This window comes from Ctenopharyngodon idella, chromosome 2, assembly GCF_019924925.1.
Source record: "Ctenopharyngodon idella isolate HZGC_01 chromosome 2, HZGC01, whole genome shotgun sequence".
Classification (NCBI taxonomy): domain Eukaryota; kingdom Metazoa; phylum Chordata; class Actinopteri; order Cypriniformes; family Xenocyprididae; genus Ctenopharyngodon; species Ctenopharyngodon idella.
Window position 1 is genome coordinate 4,967,183 of NC_067221.1, and position 23,579 is coordinate 4,990,761.

Consider the following 23,579-nt stretch of genomic DNA (forward strand, 5'->3'; position numbering starts at 1 on the left):
AAGCTCAAGGAAAAGTTGATTTCTCAATTCATGACCCCTTTAAATGGTATGGTAAGAATACTATGGTACTACCATGTTCAAAATACCCTTTTGGTACTTTTTTGGTAATTTTTCATGCCAGTACCATGTTTTTGGATATGTACCATTCTAATACCAGTGATATTTTAGTATTATTTATATAGTATTTATTAATATTTTGAATTAGCTTTTATTTTATATTTTCAGTTTTAGTAATGTTCTGATGTGCTTTTTACATTTTTATTAGTTTTTAATATTTCTGTTTAGCTTTAATTTATTTTTATTTCAGTTTTAGCTTCAGTAATTTTAGCACTTCAAGTTAAACTTATTTCTGTCATAAATCTCGGAGTGTTTGGCGTGCTAATGGGTATGACAATGTTGATGTTTTGTCTTGGTGGTATAGATCTGCTACGCTGTTGCTGCAGAGCAAGTACGGGACTTGCTACTGCCAATACAGTACATACATGACATGCTGCAGATGTACAATATAACATACATGAATTACCCATAGCAGACCTATGCAGGTGGAGCTGGGGAAGGTGGAGGGTTTCTGAAAGTGCGCTGCCCTGCTAAGGCAAATGCTACCCGTGTATTTGAAGTTTGAGCACACAAGCTCATTGGCTTCTGATACAGCAGGAACCAATCACCTGTGTCCTATAGATAATGATGTGATTACGAGCAGGTTGAGTTAAAGGACCTATTAGCCTGTGCCATCTAGAGTTTTATGACAGAACTTTGTATTTATTTCACTTAGTTTCCAAAGATACATTTCTTAACTGTTTTATTTTATTGCAGCTTTATTTCAATCACCAAAACAATAGTTTTGGTTAATGGTAACAACACTGTCTAATACTATGATTTACATGTCAATACTCAATATCATGGTTTTTGGACATGTACGATGCTAATACAATGGTTTTCAACTCTGTATGCTGTTTCCTTCTCTTCTTCTATCCTTCCTCTCAGTTCAGATCAGGCAAAAGAGATGAACTGATTTGAAGGGAGGAGCATGGGCAATGGAAATTGGAGAAGAAAAAGTGCAGGATCAATTCAGATCCACATTTTATTACATTGGCTACAATATTAGCAGAGAATGAAAAAATCTTGTGAAGCAGGATGACTCATCCGCAGGTGACACAGTTCTGAGAGCCGCTGCGTTCTCTCAGCCGTGCCTCTGTCATTAATGGGAAACATATTTATAAACTTTTCCCATTTCCTAAATCACAGTGCACTGCATTTCACACGAAGCTGACAGTGACTGTCAAAAAGCTCATTACAGCACATATTGATGATTCATAACACCAATGATCAGCGAGCGAGACTCAAATGCACTACATTTAGCCTTTATAGGCAATCTATCTGATATACAGTACCAGCCCACACAAATCTAATCTATTCTGATCAGAAACAAGCGAATTAAAAATGAACACATATGTCATCGAGAACATGCTAATGTGTGCGAGCGTGGTGATAAAAATCTGCCGTGTGAGATTTTGAGAGAGGGAAAGAGAGCAGCTGGCATGCTGGAACATTGTAAAATGTGATGCTGAGCCATAAATGCAGAGGTCCATGGTCTTATGTTTCTGTTCCTCTCTGTAGTGTTACTAAGCAACTCACAATCTCCGCCAGCGTGAGAGGGATGAGGATGCTCTGGCAGAAAACACCTGTCATTGTGTGTGTGGCGTGTGTGTAGTTGCGTGTGGGTGTGCTTTGCTGTGTTCCAGGTATGTGCTGTACCTTACCATGTCATTCTGAGGGTGCGTTTTCTCATTGTGCTTGCGTTGCTGGTAGTATGTGTTGAGACCCGGGCTGAGAGTGGGGTTGTGTGGGAGCGTGTTTTGGCACTATGTGCTGTAGGAGGGTAGCAGCTCTCCAGTGTTGGTGCATGATGCGTAGCAGCCCTCTCAGTTGCCTCAAAGCTGGCTTGGATAGCAGGAAGTAAAGTGGTGGGTTCCAGCAAGGTGCCAGACAGATCAGGAGAATGGCAGACAGTGAGGTCACCTCCCACAGCAGAGACACCTCCGTACTTGATGACGGGGTGGTGGAGCTGGGGGCTGGGCTTGCGGGCGTGCTGACAGAATTAAGGGAGGGTGATAAAACATTGACAAACTCCAGGACATAATAAGGCAGCCAGCTGATGGCGAACACCAGCGTGGAGCCGATGAGAAGGGCAGTGGCTTTTTTATTGCGGTGGTCCGCGGCTAGAGTGCCCCGACAGCGGTACAGGTGTGTGATGATGAGCCCGCAATGCAGGGCGATGCAGAGTAGAGGAGCCACGTAATACACCAGGAACGCAGGAACTAGGAAGCCCAGCCAGTGACCTCGACCCACCGACCACGTGCAGCCGCTGTCGAACTGGATGTACGTTACTTTAGGTAGGGCCATGGCGATGGAAACCAGCCAGATAACAGCAACAGTGCCAGCTCTGTGGGCAGAAACAGAGGATGAAATATAGTTTATGGCTCTTTATTCACCTTATTTTTCACGATAAAGGCTGATTTATACTTCTGCGTCGAACCTACGTCGTAGGCTGTGTGTAGCACACGTAGCCTATGGCGTAGCCTGACGCGCACCTCTCCAAAAATGTAACAACACATCAATTCTACGCAGACCGCCAGTGCTGCTGTGATTGGTCTGCTAGAACCTCTCCCTCAGGTCAAAAATTGACGCTGACAACAATGCAGAAGCATAAATGAAAACTGATGCATAGCATATGGCGTAGAGGCTACGGCGTAGGTCTGACGCAGAAGTATAAATCAGCCTAAAGACTGCAGGGCGCGGCCATTTGTAAATTGAATGTGTCTGGCTTCTGGTGTCATCCGCTTCCAGTTATTTTTAGTTGTACAAAAAAGCTTGTTATGCTGCTTGATATTGCAAACTGGTATTTCTTACCCTGTTATTATATGATTTTTAAATAATCATTACACTGAAGACTGAAGTAATGGTGGCTGAAAATTCAGCTTTGACATCACAGGAATAAATAGCATTTTAAAATATATTAAAATAGAATTATTTTAAATGTTAAAATTATTGTTAATATAAATAATTAAATAAAATTAATGAAAGTATTATTAATATAATTATTTTATTCTAATTATTCAAAATTGTAATAATATTTTACATTTCTGTTTTTAATGTACACTTTAAAAAAAATGTTGGGTTGTTTCAACCCATGTTTGTGTCAAATATGGACAAACCCAACCACTGGGTTTAAAATTTTAATTTAAACATTTAAACCAGCTGTTGGGTTTGTCCGTATTTTACACAAAATTGGCTGAAACAACCCAGCATTTTTTAGAGTGTATTCATGGATTTCAGTCACGTGACTTTTTTGTTGCGGCCGCCATCTTAGGACCTGTGCGTAGCCTCTCTTTGGTGATCGGAAAGATTTCATACCTCTTACAACCATTATTATCAAATAAATGCAGCAACTTTTTTCAAAAACATTTAAAAAACTTAATTATTACAAACTTTTGACTGGTAAAGGTTTTTATATTTTTGTATTTGGAGAGTGTTGTGTCTTCATTGAGTGGTTGTTTGTTGCCCACAACTAGGCCTATCTGAGGTGCAAGAATTTAAAGACTTTAAAACTTTAATGTTGGTGACTATTAAACGTGTAATTTGATTCTTAAATTCGCGGGAACTATATTTTCACTCAGTGTCAGCGTTTTCTGCACCGCATTTCAGCGAAAGCTCGAACCCTGCTTTACTTACATCGTGGCAAAGTAAGTCATATTTACCCGAGTTTGCAGTCCGAATTGAATGCGAGAAGAAAATATTAACTGTACCATGAATTAACTACAAAAACAAGTTTCTTTTGTGTTGAGTGCGATCTGTTCGCCTGAAAATAGACCTACCTACAGCACATGCACGACCTGTACGGTCCAATTCATGAACAAATGACTCTACTGAGTCGTTTCTATAAACAAACAGCGCAAATCACAACCAAATGACTCTTATGAGCCGATTCTGTTAGTGAATCAAAAACAAACGCGCCAGTTACAAACAAATGACTCTTATGAGCCGGTCCTAATATACAAAAATATATTTGAAATACATTTATTTTATGCCTAGTATACTACAAATACATTTACATATTTATATACTTAATATAAATATCCTGTAATTGTACTTATGGTATACTTTAGTTATCCGAAAGTAGTGATGAGGTTCAATTGAAGATATACTAAAAGATAAAGAGATGAAAAAGATGAAGAAAAAGATGAAGATTGTGCTAAAATGGAACTATTGCAAGTATACTTTAGGCACACTTTAAATATCTTGCATTTAAAGACTGATATTATGCATACAATCCTTACTAATAGTGATATTAAAGCACATATTAGGCTTAATATTAAGAAATGTGCGATAAAGAAGTACTCCAAATAAAGTCTGATTATATTATATCAGTAAGTCTCATGCGATATGTCAGTAAATTTGTACTATAGTGTACTTAGTATGAAATAAATGTATTTTAAATACATTTTGGCTTAGTTTTTTTCCAGGGTTTAAATGAATCATTCAATAGGACCCAGAAGTTACCACTTAAATCAGTGTGATGGATCCTTCACTGTATCAGTCAGGGCTGCATTTACAAAAAGCATCGTAGATCATAGAAATCATTAGGGCCGATGGTCTCTATGATCTGCTTATGTTTGCCATTCTTTTGGGAAACGCAGCCCAGAGCGGTTAGTGAATCAACATCAAGTTATTATTTCTTCTAGTGATGGAATATTTTAATAAAACTCATCACTGTAGCATGGCACTTCCTGTACGTTTTTATAAAGAATTACATAAAATATATAACAGATTTATCCTTTTTTCCAACTGTCTTTCTCGATCTCCTTCAGATACTCACACCTGCGCTGGGGTGGCGGGGGGCCGTGTCGAGGGAGCCACTATCCGATAACGCAGCACAGAGAGGGCAGCCAGGCTGAAGATGTCCACTCCAGCGGTCAGGGAAGTCATGAAGCTCAACAACACACAAACACCTCCTCCCAGCTGCCAGTTCTGAGAGCTGGCGCTCAGTAGCACACAGGGCAGGGTGAGTAGAGCGCACAGATCAGCAAAACTCAGGTTTAAAAGGAGGACAGAGCTGGGCTTTGAACGTCGCCGTGGGTTACGCATCAACACCAACCACATGAGCAGATGACCTCCGACCCCCACCAGCAGGGAGAGGATGCTAACCAGAGGCAGCACCAGAGAAAAGGAGATGGTGGTGTTGGTGGAGACCGTGTTGAAGAGTAGGTTCACAATGGCAGGCATGATGAATTGTGTAGAAATCAACCAGTCTCTGGGATAGAGAAGAGAAGAAGAGACAGATGGAGATAAAAAGATAGCTTTTCTGCATCCACATACTTGATTAATAACCACACACTGACATAAACACAAATGAAAAAACAAACAAATGAACAGAAGCGCAAATCAGCCAATTTTACTCACATATCGCAGATCTCAGTGAAAAAAATGAAAAAAACTTTGCAATAATACATTTAGCAATTACCTTAAATTACACTTTACAACAGAAATCCATTGGAAGATGTAATAACCAGCCCAATAAAATGCGCAAAGGAGCAAAATACACCCATTAAATATATGATATACATCCTAGCACAGGCATTTGCAATTACACTGAACAATTACTCACTGAGGCTGTGGCAGGAACATACTCCAAACACAATTTAATGCCCATGATTCAACTTCCCCAACAGAACATCCATACGGCCATTAAACCTTGATGAACTTTAGAAAGTTTATATGAAAACCTTCTTAGTTCTGCATATAAAACAACAAAAAATCCCTGTATCCTTAAACAATGATAAAGATCAGCTGAAATAAATAAAAAATGGTATTTCATATCCTGACAGTGGGCTTTAGCTAATCTGATTCCAACCCTGCGACATACTGAAATTTCTGTTATAATATTACATTTTTGATGTAGCATTAGGTATGACGGATGGATGGATGGATGGATGGATGGATGGAGGGATAGATGCATAAGAAATATTAAATAGATAGATAGATAGATAGATAGAGGGATGGATGGAGGGATAGATAGATGAGAAATATTAGAACGATAGAGGGATAGAGGGATAGATAGATAGAGGGATAGAGGGATAGATGGATGAAAAATAGATAGATAGATAGATAGATAGATAGATAGATAGATAGGGAGGGATGGATGGAGGGATAGATAGATGAGAAATATTAGAATGATAGAGGGATAGAGGGATAGATAGATGGATGAAAAATATTAGATAGATAGATAGATAGATAAGGAAAAAATAGAACGTTAGATAGAACGATAGATAGATAGATAGATAGATAGATAGATAGATAAGAAAAAATTAGAACGAAAGATAGATAGATAGATAGATAGATAGATAAGGAAAAATTAGAACGATAGAACGATAGATAGATGAAAAATATTTGACAGATAGACAGACATATAGTTTTAGAAGATCTAAAATGAATTGTCCAAAGTCCTTGAAAATGGCACAATCCAGTCAAAAAACAAGATACAGCCTAAAAGTGCAAATAAAAAGGGCTGACAAAGGCACAGGAGAAGAGAGAGGACACACACACACACACTGAACACTGGAGAGAATGAAAAAGTTACTTGATCAGGCATCAGTCTGGCAGTCTGTGGGCTCACTTCTGCTCTGAGGCTCACAGCATCCCCACTGCAGCCGCCCCCTGACACACACAGTCCAGCCCTCCACACACACACACACACACACATGAGGGGGGACACACACCTGTATCCACATCTGACTCACTTTATTCATCCTCTCACACACCTGAAGTTCTAATCCTCATTAGGATATAACAACATTCATGTGCTGTTAAGGAGACTTCCAACGGAAAGAAACCAATTATGAGGCAGTGTTGAAAGGGCTGAGAGAGTGAAACAGAGAGCTAATTTACATCTATAAATACTTCATGATGCTCCACGGCCACCTCCAAAAACACCACACACACAAACACAAAAAAATGAAGAATATGAACACTCTCCTACACACTCTGACAGACTCATAATTATGAAGTGAAAGTGGAAAAATGTGTGATAAGTCGGTAAAGTTTTGTTGCTTTCTGGTCTCATAAACCTACATCAGCTCATAAAAGCTGATTATTGTAGGACTCTTCCGGTGTTTACTGGTTTCTTGTGATTGCAGCCATCTGCTGGAGTTACTCATTTTTTTCACTGTTCAACTCGAACCACTTGAGTGTGTGTCAGAGTGTGTGAAAGTTATGAGAAAGATCAAATTTATGATTTGTTACTAGATGCTTGTGTGTTGTGCACTTACAAAACAGTTTGCATGCTATTCTTTTAAGAAGCAACCATCTGATATTACCAAGTACGTTTACATGTGCAGTTATAATCAAGCTATAGCATTATACATTTTTAATGTATAAATGTATAAATTATAAACTTTCTTTTTTTTCTGATTTGTCTTTCCAAATCAGTGTATTTATTTTAGTAGGATATTATAGTGTTTATTAATATTTTGAATTAGCTTTTATTTTTAGATTTTCATTTTATTTGAAGTTTTAGGAATTATGTGCTTTTGTCATTTTTATTACATTTTATTTTTATATTTATTTTATCTTTAAATTAATTTGTTTTATTTAAAAAACATTTATTATTAATTTATTAATATTTTTTTTATTTATTTATATTTTTTATTTTTTATTTATATATTTATTTATATTATAAATATTAGTTTTATTTATTAATATTTTTATATTTATTGTTTTAGTAGTTAGATTTTTCATCGAATATTTATATTTTATTTTATCTTTATTTAAATGAAAGAAAATATTAGTTTTAATAGTGTTAGTTTTAAGAATAAAAAAGCTGGTTCTAATATGCATATTTAAATATTTGAAGAATTAAATAATCGGACACTGAAGTTATCTAATTATCGCAATTGACCATTATTGTTTCGTAGTCCATCTAAAATCAAACTTTTAAATGTGCTTGCCATCATTTTTTAAAGGATGGGGGTCTGAATGAGCGTGTGTTGTGTAATCTTTGCTTTAATGAATGTGATTAAGAGATAATAAATGTGTATACTGGTCCACTCACAGCCCTTTGTTCCCTAAGTGAATCCCATCGTTTATCCAGCTGCCTTTAACGTCATGTCACTTCATTTACAGCCTCCCCCACTGCTGTGTGTGTGGGTGTAGGTGTGTGTGTTAGAGAGGCCATTAATGAAATGATTTATGTATATTCTTACAATCCCCCATGATTATGTGAGCATACGTGTTTTTGCTAATGCATGTAAGGCATAATAATGTAATGACTTCTAATCATGCTCTTACATTTTATACATAAAACAAATTGCTCCTTTGATCTGTGATGTTTTCCCATAGCGGTCTGAACAGGTGTGAAGCTGCGACAGAAGTTTGGAGCATGTCATCCACAGATGTTGTGCGTTATTTGTTGGGAATGTGCTATTGGGAGTACATTATGTGTAGTATAGGCCTATACTCTCATATTCATGCAGAGCCTAGATAATAGAGCAACAATTTTTAAGCAACTGATCTGGCTTTTTATTATAAATGTAGTAGTTTATATCTGTATCTAGAACCAATCCAAAATTCCACAACATAACACTTTAGAATACTGTTCCGTCATTAATGAAGGACACAGGAATAAATGAGTAACACACTATTAACATTCTAGTAGCTAACAAGAAACTCTGATTTATGAATTAGTAAGTAATAGTGCTTAGTCAAATGAGGTAGTTCACTATTAGCTAATCGGTAACTACTATTTTTTCATACCTCTGAGAAGTCTACCAAGAACTACTACAGGCTCATAATTAACATGAATAATGCATAATTTAATTCTAAAGTGAAGGTCATGGTAATACACTAGTAATGACTCAAGTGTTAAAGGAACTACTATTTATTTGGATCAGTATTCTAAAGTGAAAAGCATGATAACTCTCTAGTAATGACTTAAAGGTTGATTATCATTTCACTTTTTTAACTTTAGTTAGTGTGTAATGTTGCTGTTTGAGCATAAACAACACCTGCAAAGTTACGACGCTCAAAGTTCAATGCAAAGGGAGATATTTTCTTTTACAGAATTCGCTGTTTAAGAACTACAACAAACGGCTGGTAGGGACTACAATAGCTGCTTTTCCACTGTCGGGCCAGTGCGAGCCAGGGCTTTCAGCGGGCCAGGCTAGGCTAATAGCCCTGGACTTGTAGCACCGAGCCCAAAATCACGCTGCACTAAAACCCGCCTGTAACACGCCTCTCTGAAACAACGTCACACAAACCCGTCATTTCACAAACAAATGGAAGTTTTATCAGAAAAACAATCAGAAAGAAATTACTGGAAACTAGCGATATTGTAAAGGGAACACGATAAAAGCAGGTGTTTGTTGGCATATTGTTGTTTACTTAAAGATTTAAAAACCAAGCATCAATGTTTTACCAAACAAATTGATCATAATGAATTAATTTGTGTCAAGATTAAACATTAGTCAGAAATAAAGTGGTATTTACTGTTATCTCACAAAACAAAGAGGACACACACACTTATTCAGTTGCATCTGTTTCTGTTTATTTGTAGTCATGTTATTTGTAGTCATATGTTTACATCACATTTACAAAGAATGATAATTTCTACAAATTTTCCACCAAAAATACGACCTGAGGAGCTTTAGCACTCTCTCCAGTGACAGTCCCAACAGTTATATTTTCAGTCTGAGAAACAGAGGAATCCCGAAAAACGAGATTTTATTTTCTGACATACGCGGAGCTAAATATGGATATCAGACAGTCCGTTAAGAGACGAGACGTGCTGACAGATAAAATAAATACATGATTGTGATAGCCTACGTATATGATTTGTCTGATTTCAAGCCGTCGTATTTACCATGTTTACTATGGAAATAGCGCGCATAGTCTTGGTGATCAGAATCCACATTGGATCACAAACAGAAGTTATTTCAAACACTTGCTGCTGTCTGAAAGTGAGTTTTGAGCTAAAATGTTTTTTAAAAGTCTTTAATGCTGATGTTAGCTGGTCACCTATTGTAATCATCCATGGCGCCTCCGTCTCCACACACAGATAAACTCCGCCTTTGTTTGTAACCACTCTTTCAAGCCCGAGCTGGCCCGCTTTGGACCAAGGTATTCGGTGGGCTGAAAAACCCTGGCTGTTGGCCCAGAGGAAGCCCCGACGAGGCACGATCAAGCCCCAGAAGTGACAGTGGAAACGCGACTGGCTCTGGCATGCACTAGCACACCCGCTTTAGGCCCGACAGTGGAAACACGGCAAATGAGCTTCTTCCCGGGTTAGTGACATCACTAACCCTAAAATTTACATAAACCCCGCCCCCAAGAACACACACCAAAGGGGGTGAGGCCATGTTGGGCTGCTTTAGAGAAGAGGAAGAGTTGTTGTAGTAGAGTGTTGTTGTCATGCCGTCATTTTATGCCGGACTGCTTCACAAACGAGGGTCAATTCAACACTGGATTTGCACAAAACATTAACATGACGGCACATGCTAGTTGATGAGTTGAATCAACTCCACAGCAACTACATAAATTTATCCACTAACCATTCAGAAACATTTTAAAAGTTGTAACTTCTTCCTGAGTCTCTCCATCAGTGTCGACTCCGGTTTGAACAATGTAAGGCTGAACACCGTTACTGACAATCCTCATTTTGGCTGCGTGAGATTCTCCAACTTTGTTGTTGTTGAGCAACCGAAGCACGAGCTGTTAAAGCTCCGCCCTCTTCTGGAAAGGGGGCCGGGAGTGGCAGCTCATTTGCATTTAAAAGGACACACACAAAAACGGCATGTTTTTGCTCACACCCAAATAGGGGTAAAATTGACAAGCTATAATAAATGATCTGTGGGGTATTTTGAGCTGAAACTTCACAGACACATTCTGGGGACACCAGAGACATCTTGTAAAAGGGGCATTATAGGTACCCTTTAAGAGGTATTAGATTTTGAGGTTTTTGTAAGGTTTTGGATAGTAATTACTCAAGTGTTACTACATCCTTCTAAAGGAATTACTACTTATTAGAATCAGTATTCTAAGGGTACATTTACACGACAACGATGTACTAAAAACGGAAAAGTTTTTTCTTTGTACAGATGACGTTATCAAAACTATCCCCGTTCACACGGATCTGTGAAAATGACTAAAAACACTATTACACATGGCAGACATGTAGTTGGCAATGTCACTTTGTAAAGAAAGACTACGCGCCTGTGCATATGCAGTCTTTTACAGAGCACTCATGCTAAACGTGCATAGAGAGCGACGCGTCATAATCGACAAACCACGTCCACCGGGGGGAAAATAATCCAACCCTCTCCACTGACTTTGTATTGCGTGAAGCTGCCTCCTTGTCATTTCTGACTTATAACAAAAACAGAACAATGCCTAAAAGCTGCTGTGTGACAGGGTGTACAGCAAACAAGCTAAAAAAAAACAGAACTAAGTTTTTAAAAGCTGTCGACCCAAAAAATGAGGTTTAAAGACACAAAAGTGGATACAGACAATTGAGACAGAGCGCAACGTGTCATTACTCTGAGAACTATGCCCACTGGAGGGGAACGTAATCGGCGACAGGATATGCTAAAAATGAAACAAAAAAACATTCATTATTTTTAACCAAAAAATGACAAAATCTTTACTGCACACGTAGGCATACTGAGTGTCAGGATCCCACAATTTGCCCATTCTTCCTGCTGATGCTTCACGTCTTATTGCCTGTATCCACTTTTGTCTCCTTAAAGGCTGACTTTTACAGTTCGGTAGCTTATAAAAACTTAGTTCTGGGTTTTTTTTAGCTTGTTTGCTGTACACCCTGTCACACAGCAGCTTTTAGGCATTGCTCTGTTTTCATGCAATACAAAGTCAATGGAGAGGGCTGGATTGTTTTCCCTCCCTCCCACCTGGTGTGGGTGTGGCCTAAATGAGCTCTGTCTCTATGCCTATCCACCTGATTTTTACAGTTACTACACTTGATATTCTTCTCGTTATTTGCCTATAGCGGCTAATAAATCGGAAATCTCACACATTCACAGAAAACACATTGAAAAATCAGGTGGATAGACTAAACATGTAATACGCATGTGCGTGACGTCACCGTTTTCACAGATTTTGCCGTTAACACTCCCTAACAGACATTCTGCTGACTATAAGAAACTTTGCAACGTCAACTTATTCTACTCTCACTAACCTAACAGTCTACTAATACTCTAATGAGAGTTAGTTGATGTTACGGACTGCTGGTCAGCAAACACGATGATGGAGAATTCTATATACATTCTTATCCAAAATAACACACAGGAGAATACAGGAACAAGTATGATAAACACTAACCAAACATACCACATTAACACAAGACAAAACACTGAGGAGAACTAAGGGCTTAAATACACAGAGGTAATTAGGAAACTAAATGAACAACAGGTGAATGTAATCAGTAAGGGAACAAACTGGCACACACTAGAGCAGCATCCCAGTTCAGAGGCTGCATCCTTCGAAGACCACTGAGGTCAGAACCAGCGTTGTTAATTGGGACGCTCTAGCCTACGGAGGATTGTTCTTGTCGCCTAGCAACTGTGACAGCTGCCATTGACGAGTGGTGATAACATTTGTACTGGAACTGTCTGAAAACAAAACAGGGTTCACAACCTGTCTAAATATGTTCACCATGGTATATTTCTGTGTATAATAAAAAGTATATAGAATTCGATCTTAGTAAGATGTGTCAACATTTGAACCACTTTAAAGTTTATTTTATTTTTACATTTGTATCATTAGATATTTAAGTAAGTTGAAACTAAATACTTATGTTTAAAAGTGTAATTCGGCAGTTTCTCTCAAAAAAAAAATACTGTCATCACTGGCGTGTAATGAATTCTGGGATAGGCAAGGCCATGAAGGACCTGTCTGTTGTATCCTTAACTTCACGGAAAATGAAGGACACATTTGAGGCGGCACCTGAAGGAGCCTTCAAATTGTGACATGCTGCTGTGACGCAATCAGGTCTTTGAATGTGGGCTTCAAAAGATGCAGCCTTTGAGTTGGGACGCAGCTTAGGAAACTAGGGCTGTGTCCAAAATCGCTCCCTATACCCTTAAATATAGGGCACTATTTGAGGGGACAGAACCATAGTGGACGTTATCAAGTGCACTCATTCAATCCCAAAATGCACCGCAATAACAATTGTACAACCAATGTACACTCATCAGCTAGAGAATACCCATAATGCGATGTGTGGGTCACATTGAATGAATTCCTACATCTGACCAGAAGATGGCGCCCACAGCTGAATCATCCATCAATCCATTTTCCAAACCTCTGGTCCAATGTGGGTACAGCATAATATCATACAGGAATAAATTTCTTTTTAATTGATTATTAAATTGTTGTTATAGTTTCCATGACAGAGTTATACATCTTTTCATTAGTAGCTGCTAGTTTGCTAATTTTCAAATTATTATTAAACAGCAAGCACTATGCTAAACTATGCAAAAGCTGCAGCCCTTCCAGTGCACTCAATGTCTGAATTCACACGCTCATTTTCATTCACTCCCTCAAGTAAACTATATTAGTGGAGTAATGTAGGGAATACTGAATGAGGGTGTAAGGGACTATTTCAAACACAGCTCCTGTCAACTTAAAATGAAAGGGAACACAGGCGAACAAAAACATACTGGAACAAAATGGAAAACAAAACACTGAAACTAAACAGAACATACATGTTACAGCTGACATGTAGTTGCATAGTTACTCATAGTTAGCAGAATGTCTAAAGTGGACTATTAAAAAAAGTGTAACCAAGATTTTCAAGTCCCAGTACTTGCCTTTAAGAAATAAAATCACAAATAAGATCTGTTCATTATTTCTCCTAGACAGCAGATGTAGACTTCTGCACAATTTCCTGCTACTCAGATTTTAGTTTTCATAATAAAATGATCTTTAAAAACTCATGTGGCGCCTGTAGATTTTCAGAGATCTCAACGGTATATCTCACTCTCAGTCTGTGCTTAGATTTCCTCTGGCTGAAACTTTCCATCTCAAAGTGCAAAATATAAGTGAGAACTCCAGTAAGTCTCCTGAGCATGAAGATCAAGTTTGCTTTAGGTGGACTGAAAAGTTTTATTGCATTTCTATTTGCTGATGTAACTTTCTTTTGGATCAGTCAAATAAATCTTGAAATATCTATACTAAAGATCGAGATCATGACTGACTGGTCGTACATAAACATTCTCAATACCAAATAGGTCAATAAATGCACATGAAATGATCACCTGAGTTGCAATGATTTGAAGATGTGAAGCACGTTGTAGGAGAATGTTTGCCTGGAGAACAATCAAATATACAGTTTAGAGCTCATTATGCTAAAATATTTGATAATGCAACAACTGAATAATCAGAATCAAGTATTCCAGAGTCAAAAATATTCATACCTTCTCATATTTGTTAGTGATTTCAAACTTTAAATTTAGCTTCAAAGAGGTAATTTAGTGGAATAAAAAGCCTCATGAAGTGATAAAATGCAATAAATAGATAATTCTCTTTAGAGACAGCTTTTCACAGACATTTAAGCAGCAGTCACAGGCAATAAATTCTTTAATCTCTGTTTGAAAATTGCTCTTCCATAGCAAGGAGATGTTTGCTTGGCTTTGGGCCTCTACTGCCCTCCTGTGTCATTAACAGGCAATAAGAGACAAGTCATGAGAGGTGGCATTTGGTATCTGGTTCACTTTAAACCTTTACTTGACTGAAATCGACTTTAAAATGGCAAACAATACAACCGTTAAACTGCTAGTAACTGATCCATATACTGTTAATAATATTTTTCACTTCAGTTCACTTACAAGGCAATGATGATTTTAGTCATTTTCCGCATTTGAGTTTCAAATTTGTACCAAAAACATATTACCATGTGAGATGTTACTATGTTAATACCATGTTTTTGGACACATACTATGGTTAAACCATTTTTTTCATGTACTGCACCACAGTAATACCATGCTTTTCTTTGGAGTACCATGTGGTGAGTAAGAATTGTTTTGAAAGAAATTAATGCTTTTATTTAGCAAGCATGCTTAAAAATGTAAAAGTGACCGTAAAGTCTTTTACATTGTTATGAAAATATTGCTATTTCAAATAAATTTTCGTTTGAACTTTCTATTCATCCTGGAAAAAAATCTTGAGCATCAAATCAGCATGATTTGTGATGGATCATGTGACACTGAAGACGAGTAATGATGCTGAAAATTCAGCTTTGATCACAGGAATAAATTACATTTTAACATATATTAAAATAGCAAACCGTTATTTTAAATGATAATAATATAAAATAAATATAATAGATATAAGGGTCAAAGACATTTAGATGTCCGCATCAATAGAAATTTACAAAAGTGATTTTATATACATAGAAAGCACATTAAATGCAAGTAAAATGTCTATTTTTAAGGTTTCAAAAAAGTTTTGGGAGAACAAAATGCCAAAATGTTCCACCGTCATTCAGTGTAACACTTATATTTATGTAAAACTTGAAACATCATACTTAGTCTGACCTGTACGTATTAAAATATATAAAAGAATAAGTGAGCATACTAAGTTTTATTGCATTTTAAATGAGTAAAACATTCTTGCTGACAAATAGGCAAAACCTAGGATAGTGGCAAAGTTTAAAAATGTAATATTACAAGTAATTAGCATTTGGGGTAAAAGTCATTAGTCTTTAATATGGCATAAATAGATTTTTTGTTGCAAATGTCCCTGACAAGATTGTTTTAGTGGGTGTCTTCTGTAAATCATGGTAAAAAAATGTATGACATTTAATTTTTGCTCAGAAAAAACAGGACCCATTCTGATGTATCGAAAAACAACAACAACAACTCAAAGCTGTTTTGATGCTTTGAAACCCTTTTTCGTCTTTGACCCATAATTGCTATATTTGTGATCATATAAATGCAGCCTTGGTGAGCATGAGACCTTGACAATATCAATAAAAAACCTTACTGACCCCAAACTTTTGAACAGTAGTGTATATAACAAAGTAATACAGTGTTACCATGAGGTTTTGAATACACATACCATGGTAATATCATAATATTCTTTGAAGGTAATGCAAATCTAGTGGTATTACCATTACCCTATTAATAGCATGTTTTTGGACATCTATGTACCATGATAGTATCTTACGTAAATATGGAATATGGTAATTTGTCAATGTTATTATCTGTCTGGGAAAGGCTAGTCACTGTGTACAGTAAAAAGAACAACAGCACATGTAATATTCAGTTTTTTATTCATTCATTCAATCACATTTAGTAGAAAATAAAGTTCATTTAGGGCCGGCAAATTTTTAAACATTTATCCAGTTGCATAAACAATGCCTGATTAAGACAACAGTAATACTGCTATGATATTGATCGAGTAGACGGAAAATAAGAGTAAGTTAGTCGCACACTACAAAACTGCACACGAGTAATGTCGGACATGAAGGGGAGGTACATCCACCGAACCGAACGAGAATTCAAGCGATGATTAGTGCAAATATTGGTTCTGTTTATATATTATACTTTACAAAATATCATTCTATGGTTTTAAAGATAAATAGATAAAAATGTTCCTTTATGTCAAAGATTGTCAGCAGACTCAGAGGGAGAGAGACGGAGAGAGAGAGAAATAAAGGAATTGTGGTTAAGTGCAGAAGGTTAAGAATGTTGGGTAAGTCAAAGCGGGAGCGGAAGCAAAACAATTCACTCGAGTAAGCAAGAATATGCGCGTGTAAAATGACTATGAAATTGTCTGAGAGAGTCTTCATCAAGGTGCAAATTCATATCTCTCCCTCTCTCTCTCCTCTCAGCATCACTATGACCCTCTGTTTTCACAGAGCTTTGGCTCAAATGGTCGTCATGATGCTTCGGCGTTGCTTGGCTCCGAACTCTGATGACCTGCAGAGATAAACAGAGAGAGAGAGAGAGAGAGCAGTGAATGATGGCCTACTTACGTTACCTGTTTACTAATCTGGCTTTGCTAAAGGTCAGCTCAGAGCCATCTGTCTGTGCACACACAAACACGGACAGGTGCACACTCGCACGCTCACGATACATTCACATGTAACAGGAAAGATTTCCTCTAATTACTGGAGCAGTTTCCAGTCAGACTAGCCAATAAAACTGCTTGTCGCTTCCAAGAAGTGCATACACACACAAAACAACACAGTACCGGGGAAATCCAAAGATTTATTTCGTTTCGGAGGGAGTCTGGGTTTTTTCACAGGGGGTTTGCGATCTGAGGATCTCTCCAGATCACAGCGGGTGTCCTGCTCCATTCCTAAGGGGGTGAATACAGGGGACACACACAGAGGGAGCGGAAGGCACTATGTGAGGATCAGGATGATGCCGAGTTGATACGTGAAAGCATGCTAGAGCGGCAGATGATGAACGCAGACCCTCGTCACATGCTCAAAAGTAGGGATTCAAAGTGTGTACCTGTGTCACATGAGTTGGCTTTCCTGTTTCGATGTGGTTTCATGGGACCTCCAGGGCTGCTTTTGACTTCATCACCTGACCAAAAACAAACATCATACATTCTCTACATCAGGGAGGCCACAAAAAACTATTTTACAAAATCTATTTTAAGAGCTGTTAAAGTTCTTAAAGGGGGGGTATAATGCTATTTCATGCATTCTGACTTGTTTACACTATTAAAGAGTTGGATTCTCATGCTAAACATGGCCAAAGTTTCAAAACACGAGTTGACGAGTATTTCTGTGCCAAAAATACTCTTCCAAATCCTCACAAACTCCGGGGTCTTTTTTCCGAGTATGGGCCTGTGTTACGTAAACGGGGGCGGAATTCCTTGTACGGGTACTTCTCCCGGAAGAGCGCGCACACACGTCGACCAGAGCGAGAGAGCAAGAGCACGCCCATCAATGTGCGTTCGGCTTTACAGAAGTCATCGGCAGAGCTGCACAGGTCACAGGACTTCATAAAATCAACAATAGCCACATTTCCACTGTCGGGCCTAAAGCGGGTGTGCTAGTGCGTGCCAGAGCCAGTCGCGTTTCCACTGCCACTTCCGGGGCTTGATCGTGCCTCGTCGGGGCTTCCTCGGGGGCCAACGGCCAGGGTTTGTCGGCCCGCCGAATACCTTGGTCCAAAGCGGGCCAGCTCGGGCTTGAGGGAGTGGTTACGAACAAAGGCGGAGTTAATCTGTGTGTGGAGACGGAGGCGCCATGGATGATTACAATAGGTGACCAGCTAACATCAGCATTAAAGACTTTTAAAAACATTTTAGCTCAAAACTCACTTTCAGACAGCAGCAAGTGTTTGAAATAACTTCTGTTTGTGATCCGATGTGGATTCTGATCACCAAGACTATGCGCGCTATTACCATAGTAAACATGGTAAATACGACGGCTTGAAATCAGACAAATCATATACGTAGGCTATCACAATCATGTATTTATTTTATCTGTCAGCATGTCTCGTCTCTTAACGGACTGTCTGATATCCATATTTCATAAAATAAAGCAACTCCAGTTTTTCGGGATTCCTCTGTTTCTCAGACTGAAAATATAACTGTTGGGACTGTCACTGGAGAGAGTGCTAAAGCTCCTCAGGTCGTATTTTTGGTGGAAAATTTGTAGAAATTATCATTCTTTGTAAATGTGATGTAAACATATGACTACAAATAAACAGAAACAGAGGCGACAGATGCGTGTGTCCTCTTTCTTTTGTGAAATAACAGTAAATACCACTTTATTTCTGTGACTAATGTTTAATCTTGACACAAATTAATTCATTATGATCAATTTGTTTGGTAAAACATATTTTTCTGATAAAACTTCCATTTGTTTGTGAAATGACGGGTTTGTGTGACGTTGTTTCAGAGAGGCGTGTTACAGGCGGGTTTTAGTGCAGCGTGATTTTGGGCTCGGTGCTACAAGTCCGGGGCTATTAGCCTAGCCTGGCCCGCTGAAAGCCCTGGCTCGCTCTGGCCCGACACTGGCCCGGCTAATGTCACCAAAGAAGTGTGTTTTTGGTTGTGAGGGAAAGATAACCTTGCTACCCAAAGAACCCAGCGTTAAGTGGAGCTGAGAGTTTTATGCTCAGGCATTACATTGATGCGCTCTCGGTATTTGTTATTAAAATAACCATAGAGACTGATAGTTGCAATCACTTTTTTATTGGTTAAAATGAATGGAGAATATCTCGTGTTTTTCCGTGGCTGTTCGAGCCCTCAGGATCGGCGCTTATGGTTTCATAAACAAGGCCCAGTTCTACGCTGAATTTACAGATCGTTTGAAACTGAAAGATGGAGCGGTCACAGCGGGAATGATCCCGGTCATGAGTCGGAACAGCAGGTGGAGAGTAAAACTGCTTCAAATGTCTGTTTTGTTGGCAATAGGTGCCTAAGTGCATATAATGTAAACAACACGAACGTAGTGAATTCATAAATTCATTATTCATCATTCACTATACGCTATATTCATTATAGTGATTCAAAAGTTATACAGGGATAATGTGATGGTGTATTGTGTGTGTTTAAATACATTTGTTTAGCTGACCATTGATAGCTTGCAGCCGATCTCTACACAAAAGCTGCGTGTGCTCGTGACAGCTCGTCACTCTATCTCCGCTCACAACGACACGCCTCCAGACACTCAGCTGTTTTCAGAAATACTTAGTACAGTGTATGTATCTTTTATAAATATGATAAAACTAAAGACTTTTTGGAGATATGAAGGATGCACTACTACTCTATAGGTACTCAAGATTAACATGAGATTGGCAGAAACTGTGTGTGATACCCCCTCTTTAAAATATTAATTTAATATTTAAAATTAATACACTAATATAAAAATATCAGTAAAATATTAATACAATTCTTTTTTTACATTCACATTCATCGAATGTGATATTACTATTTCATTCTGCTTTCTAAAAACTGGTTTACAGTGTTAATCTCGGTTACGCTGTCAACTTAAAAAAAAAAAAAGGAAATTTTTTCCAAAAAATATATAATAGGCCTAATATTAATATTATATATAAAATATGTACTTTTTGTGGAGTTATGCAATAAAGTAAAAGTGAATAATAATAATATCACATTTAATTTTTTCACAAAGTTTAAATGTATAATTGTATACAGGAAAATATATATCTTTACATTTTAGGAAAGAAGTCTCTCACAAGGGATCATCATATTAAAGGGACAGTTCACCCAAAAATGAAAATGATCCCATGATTTACTCACCCTCAAGCTATCCTAGGTGTAAATGACTTTCTTCTTTCAGACGAATTAGAGTTATAGAGTTATGTTTAAAAATATCCTGGCTCTTCCAATCTTTATAATGGTAGTGAATTGGGGGCAAGATTTTGAAGCCCCCCAAAAATGCATCCATTCATCATAAACATAATCCATATGGCTCCAGAGGGTTAATAAAGTCCTTCTGAAGTGAAGCGATGGCTTTTTGTAAGAAAAATATCTATATTTAAAACTTTATAAACTATATTTATAATAACTGGCTTACAGCAGACGCCGTACGCATCAATTTGCGGCGGAAGAGTGACCCGACGCATGACATAATGACGAATCGCAGAGGATAAAGCAAAACAAAACACCGGTCATGAATTAGAAGTCTAAAACGAGAAATTTTAAAGAGAAATGTCAGAGGATTTCGATATAAGAGAAGAGGAGCTTGAGTTTGTTGCATAGCCCTATTTGTTTGAACCGCGAGAGGCGTCTAAGCTTACGATACTCCTACATCCTGCGTCATACATCGCGTCACGGGTTACTCTTGTGGCGTAAGTTGACTTGCGCAAAAAGCGTACAGTCATCTCCCAGAAGCTAGTTATTTTAGTTTATAAAGTTTTAAATAGGGATGCACCGATACCATTTTTTAAGGACCGAGTACGAGTACCAATACTTTTTTTCTCGTACTCGCCGATACCGATACCTATACATTTATTAATTTCCCTTTTTTTTTTTTTTTTGGTGATGTTGCAGTTTTCCAAGTACAACACAGTGAGACTAATGAATGTAGGACAGCTTCTTTATTATTACTCTAATGAAAAAAGTAATAATTTTTATGTGCTTGTCACAAACTTAAAGAACAAAAATTCCACAGTGTCCAATAACCTTCAGAGGGCATAATTACCAATATATAATTGTTGTTATATAAAAAGAAATTTACAAACAAATTACAAACAATACAACAAATACTGTAGAGATACAAATTAAATAAACTTGTTTTTCAGATACAGTAAGTTTATTTACCATGTATACATTTATTTAACGTATTTTGTTGTTTTATTAACATTGATGACAAATATAGGCTACGGTCCCTTTAAGACCGAATCCATGGATACTGACACATATCCTGTTTTCACCCAAATGTTTACATCCACCTAAGCCATAACCGACTGTATTTACGTGAGATACTCCACACGATGGACATTTTGACAACTATGTGTGCATTTGACCATTCAGGCACGAGGAGAACTGATCGCGCGCTGTCTGAGAGAACTGGGATCGCGCGCAAGAAAGAGAGAGCGTGTACGAGTACGAGTACAAGTACATGAGCTTGGTATCGGGCCCGATACCGATACTGGTATCGGTATCGGTGCATCCCTAGTTTTAAATATGGATATTTTTCTTACAAAACCCATTGCTTCACTTCAGAAGATCTTTATTAACCTGGATGGATTCATTTTATGATGGATGGATGCATTTTTTTGTGCTTCAAAATCGCACCCCCCATTCACAACCATTATAAAGCTTGGAAGATCCAGTATATTTTTAATATATCTCCGATTGTGTTCAACTGAAAGAAGATATACACCTAGGATAGCTTGAGGGTGAGTAAATCATGGAATAATTTTCATTTTTGGGTGAACTAATCCTTTGCTTATGATCCAAAATGTAACTTTAGCTTATGGAAAGTTAAATGCAACTACCAGTATGACGTTTAAATGCAATTGTTGTCTCTGAATTACCTTGAAGTAAAGCAGAATCTACTGAAGCAGAATGAAACACAGGCTTAGTAGAGGCGGGCGGAACAGGTGGTGGCTGATTCTCATTGGCCACGTCATGTGGTGAGGAGCCAATGGGAGACGTGTGAGGTGAATAATAACATGGCTGAAAGGAATGACATAATCAAAAGCTGTTGTAATGATACATAAAGACACACTCCCACTTTACAATCACTGACATTATGAATCAAAGACATTTCACGATACTACGATCCAAACACCTTTTCAGGGATTGGTGGAGTCTGTCCTTCTGGTTTTTGGTCTTTTTGGTCTTCTCCACATCTCTTGTCCTCTTTTTCCTCATCCTTCTCCCTCAGTTCTCCAGAATCTTCAGTAGATTTATCTAGGGACAGGAAATAATGACCATGACTGCTCATACGATTGAGATAGAGAGTTATATAGTGTAATATGCTTATTAAAGGCACAATATGTAAGATTAAAATATCCAGAAACCATGGAAACACAAAAGACGCTTTAATATATTATGTTTTATTAGACACGCGAGCCACTGTTTGGATACTTTTATCGACAGAAAAGTAATCATTGTTATATAGCTCAACATCTTATTGTTTGAATCTCGTTTTCTTGATTTACTGCGAGTGTAACATGTTTGTACCATGCCTCAGAGACAATGCTATTTTGTAGAGGGCACTAGTGCAATGTAAGCAATGACATACATCTGTGTGAACGAGATGGAGGAAAGTTAAGGAGGGAAGGGCATTAAAAATTGGAAGTTAGGAATGAATGATTCAAATAATGACAAAATATGCAGTACCAGAGCTCTCCTCCAGATGGCGCTGCCGTGTCTTCGCCAAGCTCGGCTTGGTGCTCTGAGGCGGTGGCTCGGGTCTTTTTCTGGTTTCCAGCAGCTGAGGGTCCATTATATTGTCTGCCTTTTTCTGGCTGTCCGGCTGTGATTCCTGTCTTCCTGTTTCTGTCTGTCTGTCTACAGATGGCGTGTGCCCTTTAGCAACAATATCTGAATGTCGGTCCATCTCATGCTCTCCGTATCCAATCTCTTCAGATGAGCCGAACACCTCACTGTAATCAGGCGACTGCAGGAAACAGAAAGACAAGAGTGTGAGAGACTGTGGTAAACGTCATTATGCTCATAAAATTCATATTAGGTTTGTTCTCGAATCGATCAAAAACAACCATTATTCTACTAACTAACAAAAACAATTTCCTTTCAGTGTGTCTGTGCTCAACACTCCCTGCATCACAACAGCTATTTTGTGAATGAATATCAGGAGGTTCATGTAGCAGGGTCATCATTCATTTTTATTACTACCTCATTACCTGAGATTCTTCCCATTCCCCCTCACCCCAAATAAAGATTTATTTGTATGAAATTCAATATTGTCAAAAGCAATAAAACTGCACCCCCCACCACCACCACCACACACACACACACTTTTCAGATAACTTAAAGTCCCCCTGTGGTGAAAATCAAGTTTTTAATGTTGTTTATTTGTCTATGTAGTGTTTTTAATATTAACTTTAAGA

General features: G+C 37.9%; 2 protein-coding genes across 4 annotated transcripts in view; both read right to left on the minus strand.

Annotated features, from left to right (window-relative positions):
* Positions 1-733: 733 nt before the first annotated feature.
* On the minus strand, positions 734-6,791 carry si:ch211-119o8.4 (somatostatin receptor type 3). Of its 2 annotated transcripts, none has more exons than XM_051879362.1 (3): positions 6,638-6,791; positions 4,877-5,311; positions 734-2,443 (listed from the first exon to the last, which is right to left on the minus strand). In XM_051879362.1, the coding sequence occupies exons 2-3, from the start codon at positions 5,281-5,283 to the stop codon at positions 1,786-1,788; spliced, it is 1,065 nt and encodes a 354-aa protein (XP_051735322.1). In that variant the 5' UTR covers positions 5,284-5,311; positions 6,638-6,791; the 3' UTR covers positions 734-1,785. The 2 variants fall into 2 exon arrangements, with proteins under 2 accessions (XP_051735322.1, XP_051735312.1); XM_051879352.1 differs by lacking the exon at positions 6,638-6,791 and adding an exon at positions 5,666-6,619.
* A 9,528-nt stretch (positions 6,792-16,319) lies between these two features.
* The window catches only part of carmil3 (capping protein regulator and myosin 1 linker 3), an 80,513-nt gene continuing 73,253 nt past the window's right edge, over positions 16,320-23,579 (minus strand). Inside the window, exons 35-40 of one of the 2 annotated variants that reach the window (XM_051879283.1) lie at positions 22,849-23,128; positions 22,295-22,416; positions 22,038-22,179; positions 17,526-17,600; positions 17,260-17,367; positions 16,320-16,985 (exon numbers count right to left, since the gene is read on the minus strand). In XM_051879283.1, coding sequence (XP_051735243.1) covers positions 16,945-16,985; positions 17,260-17,367; positions 17,526-17,600; positions 22,038-22,179; positions 22,295-22,416; positions 22,849-23,128 — 768 coding nt within the window. In that variant the 3' untranslated portion in view covers positions 16,320-16,944. The remainder of the gene's footprint in view (positions 16,986-17,259; positions 17,368-17,525; positions 17,601-22,037; positions 22,180-22,294; positions 22,417-22,848; positions 23,129-23,579) is intronic. The other variant, XM_051879291.1, reaches the window with a different exon arrangement.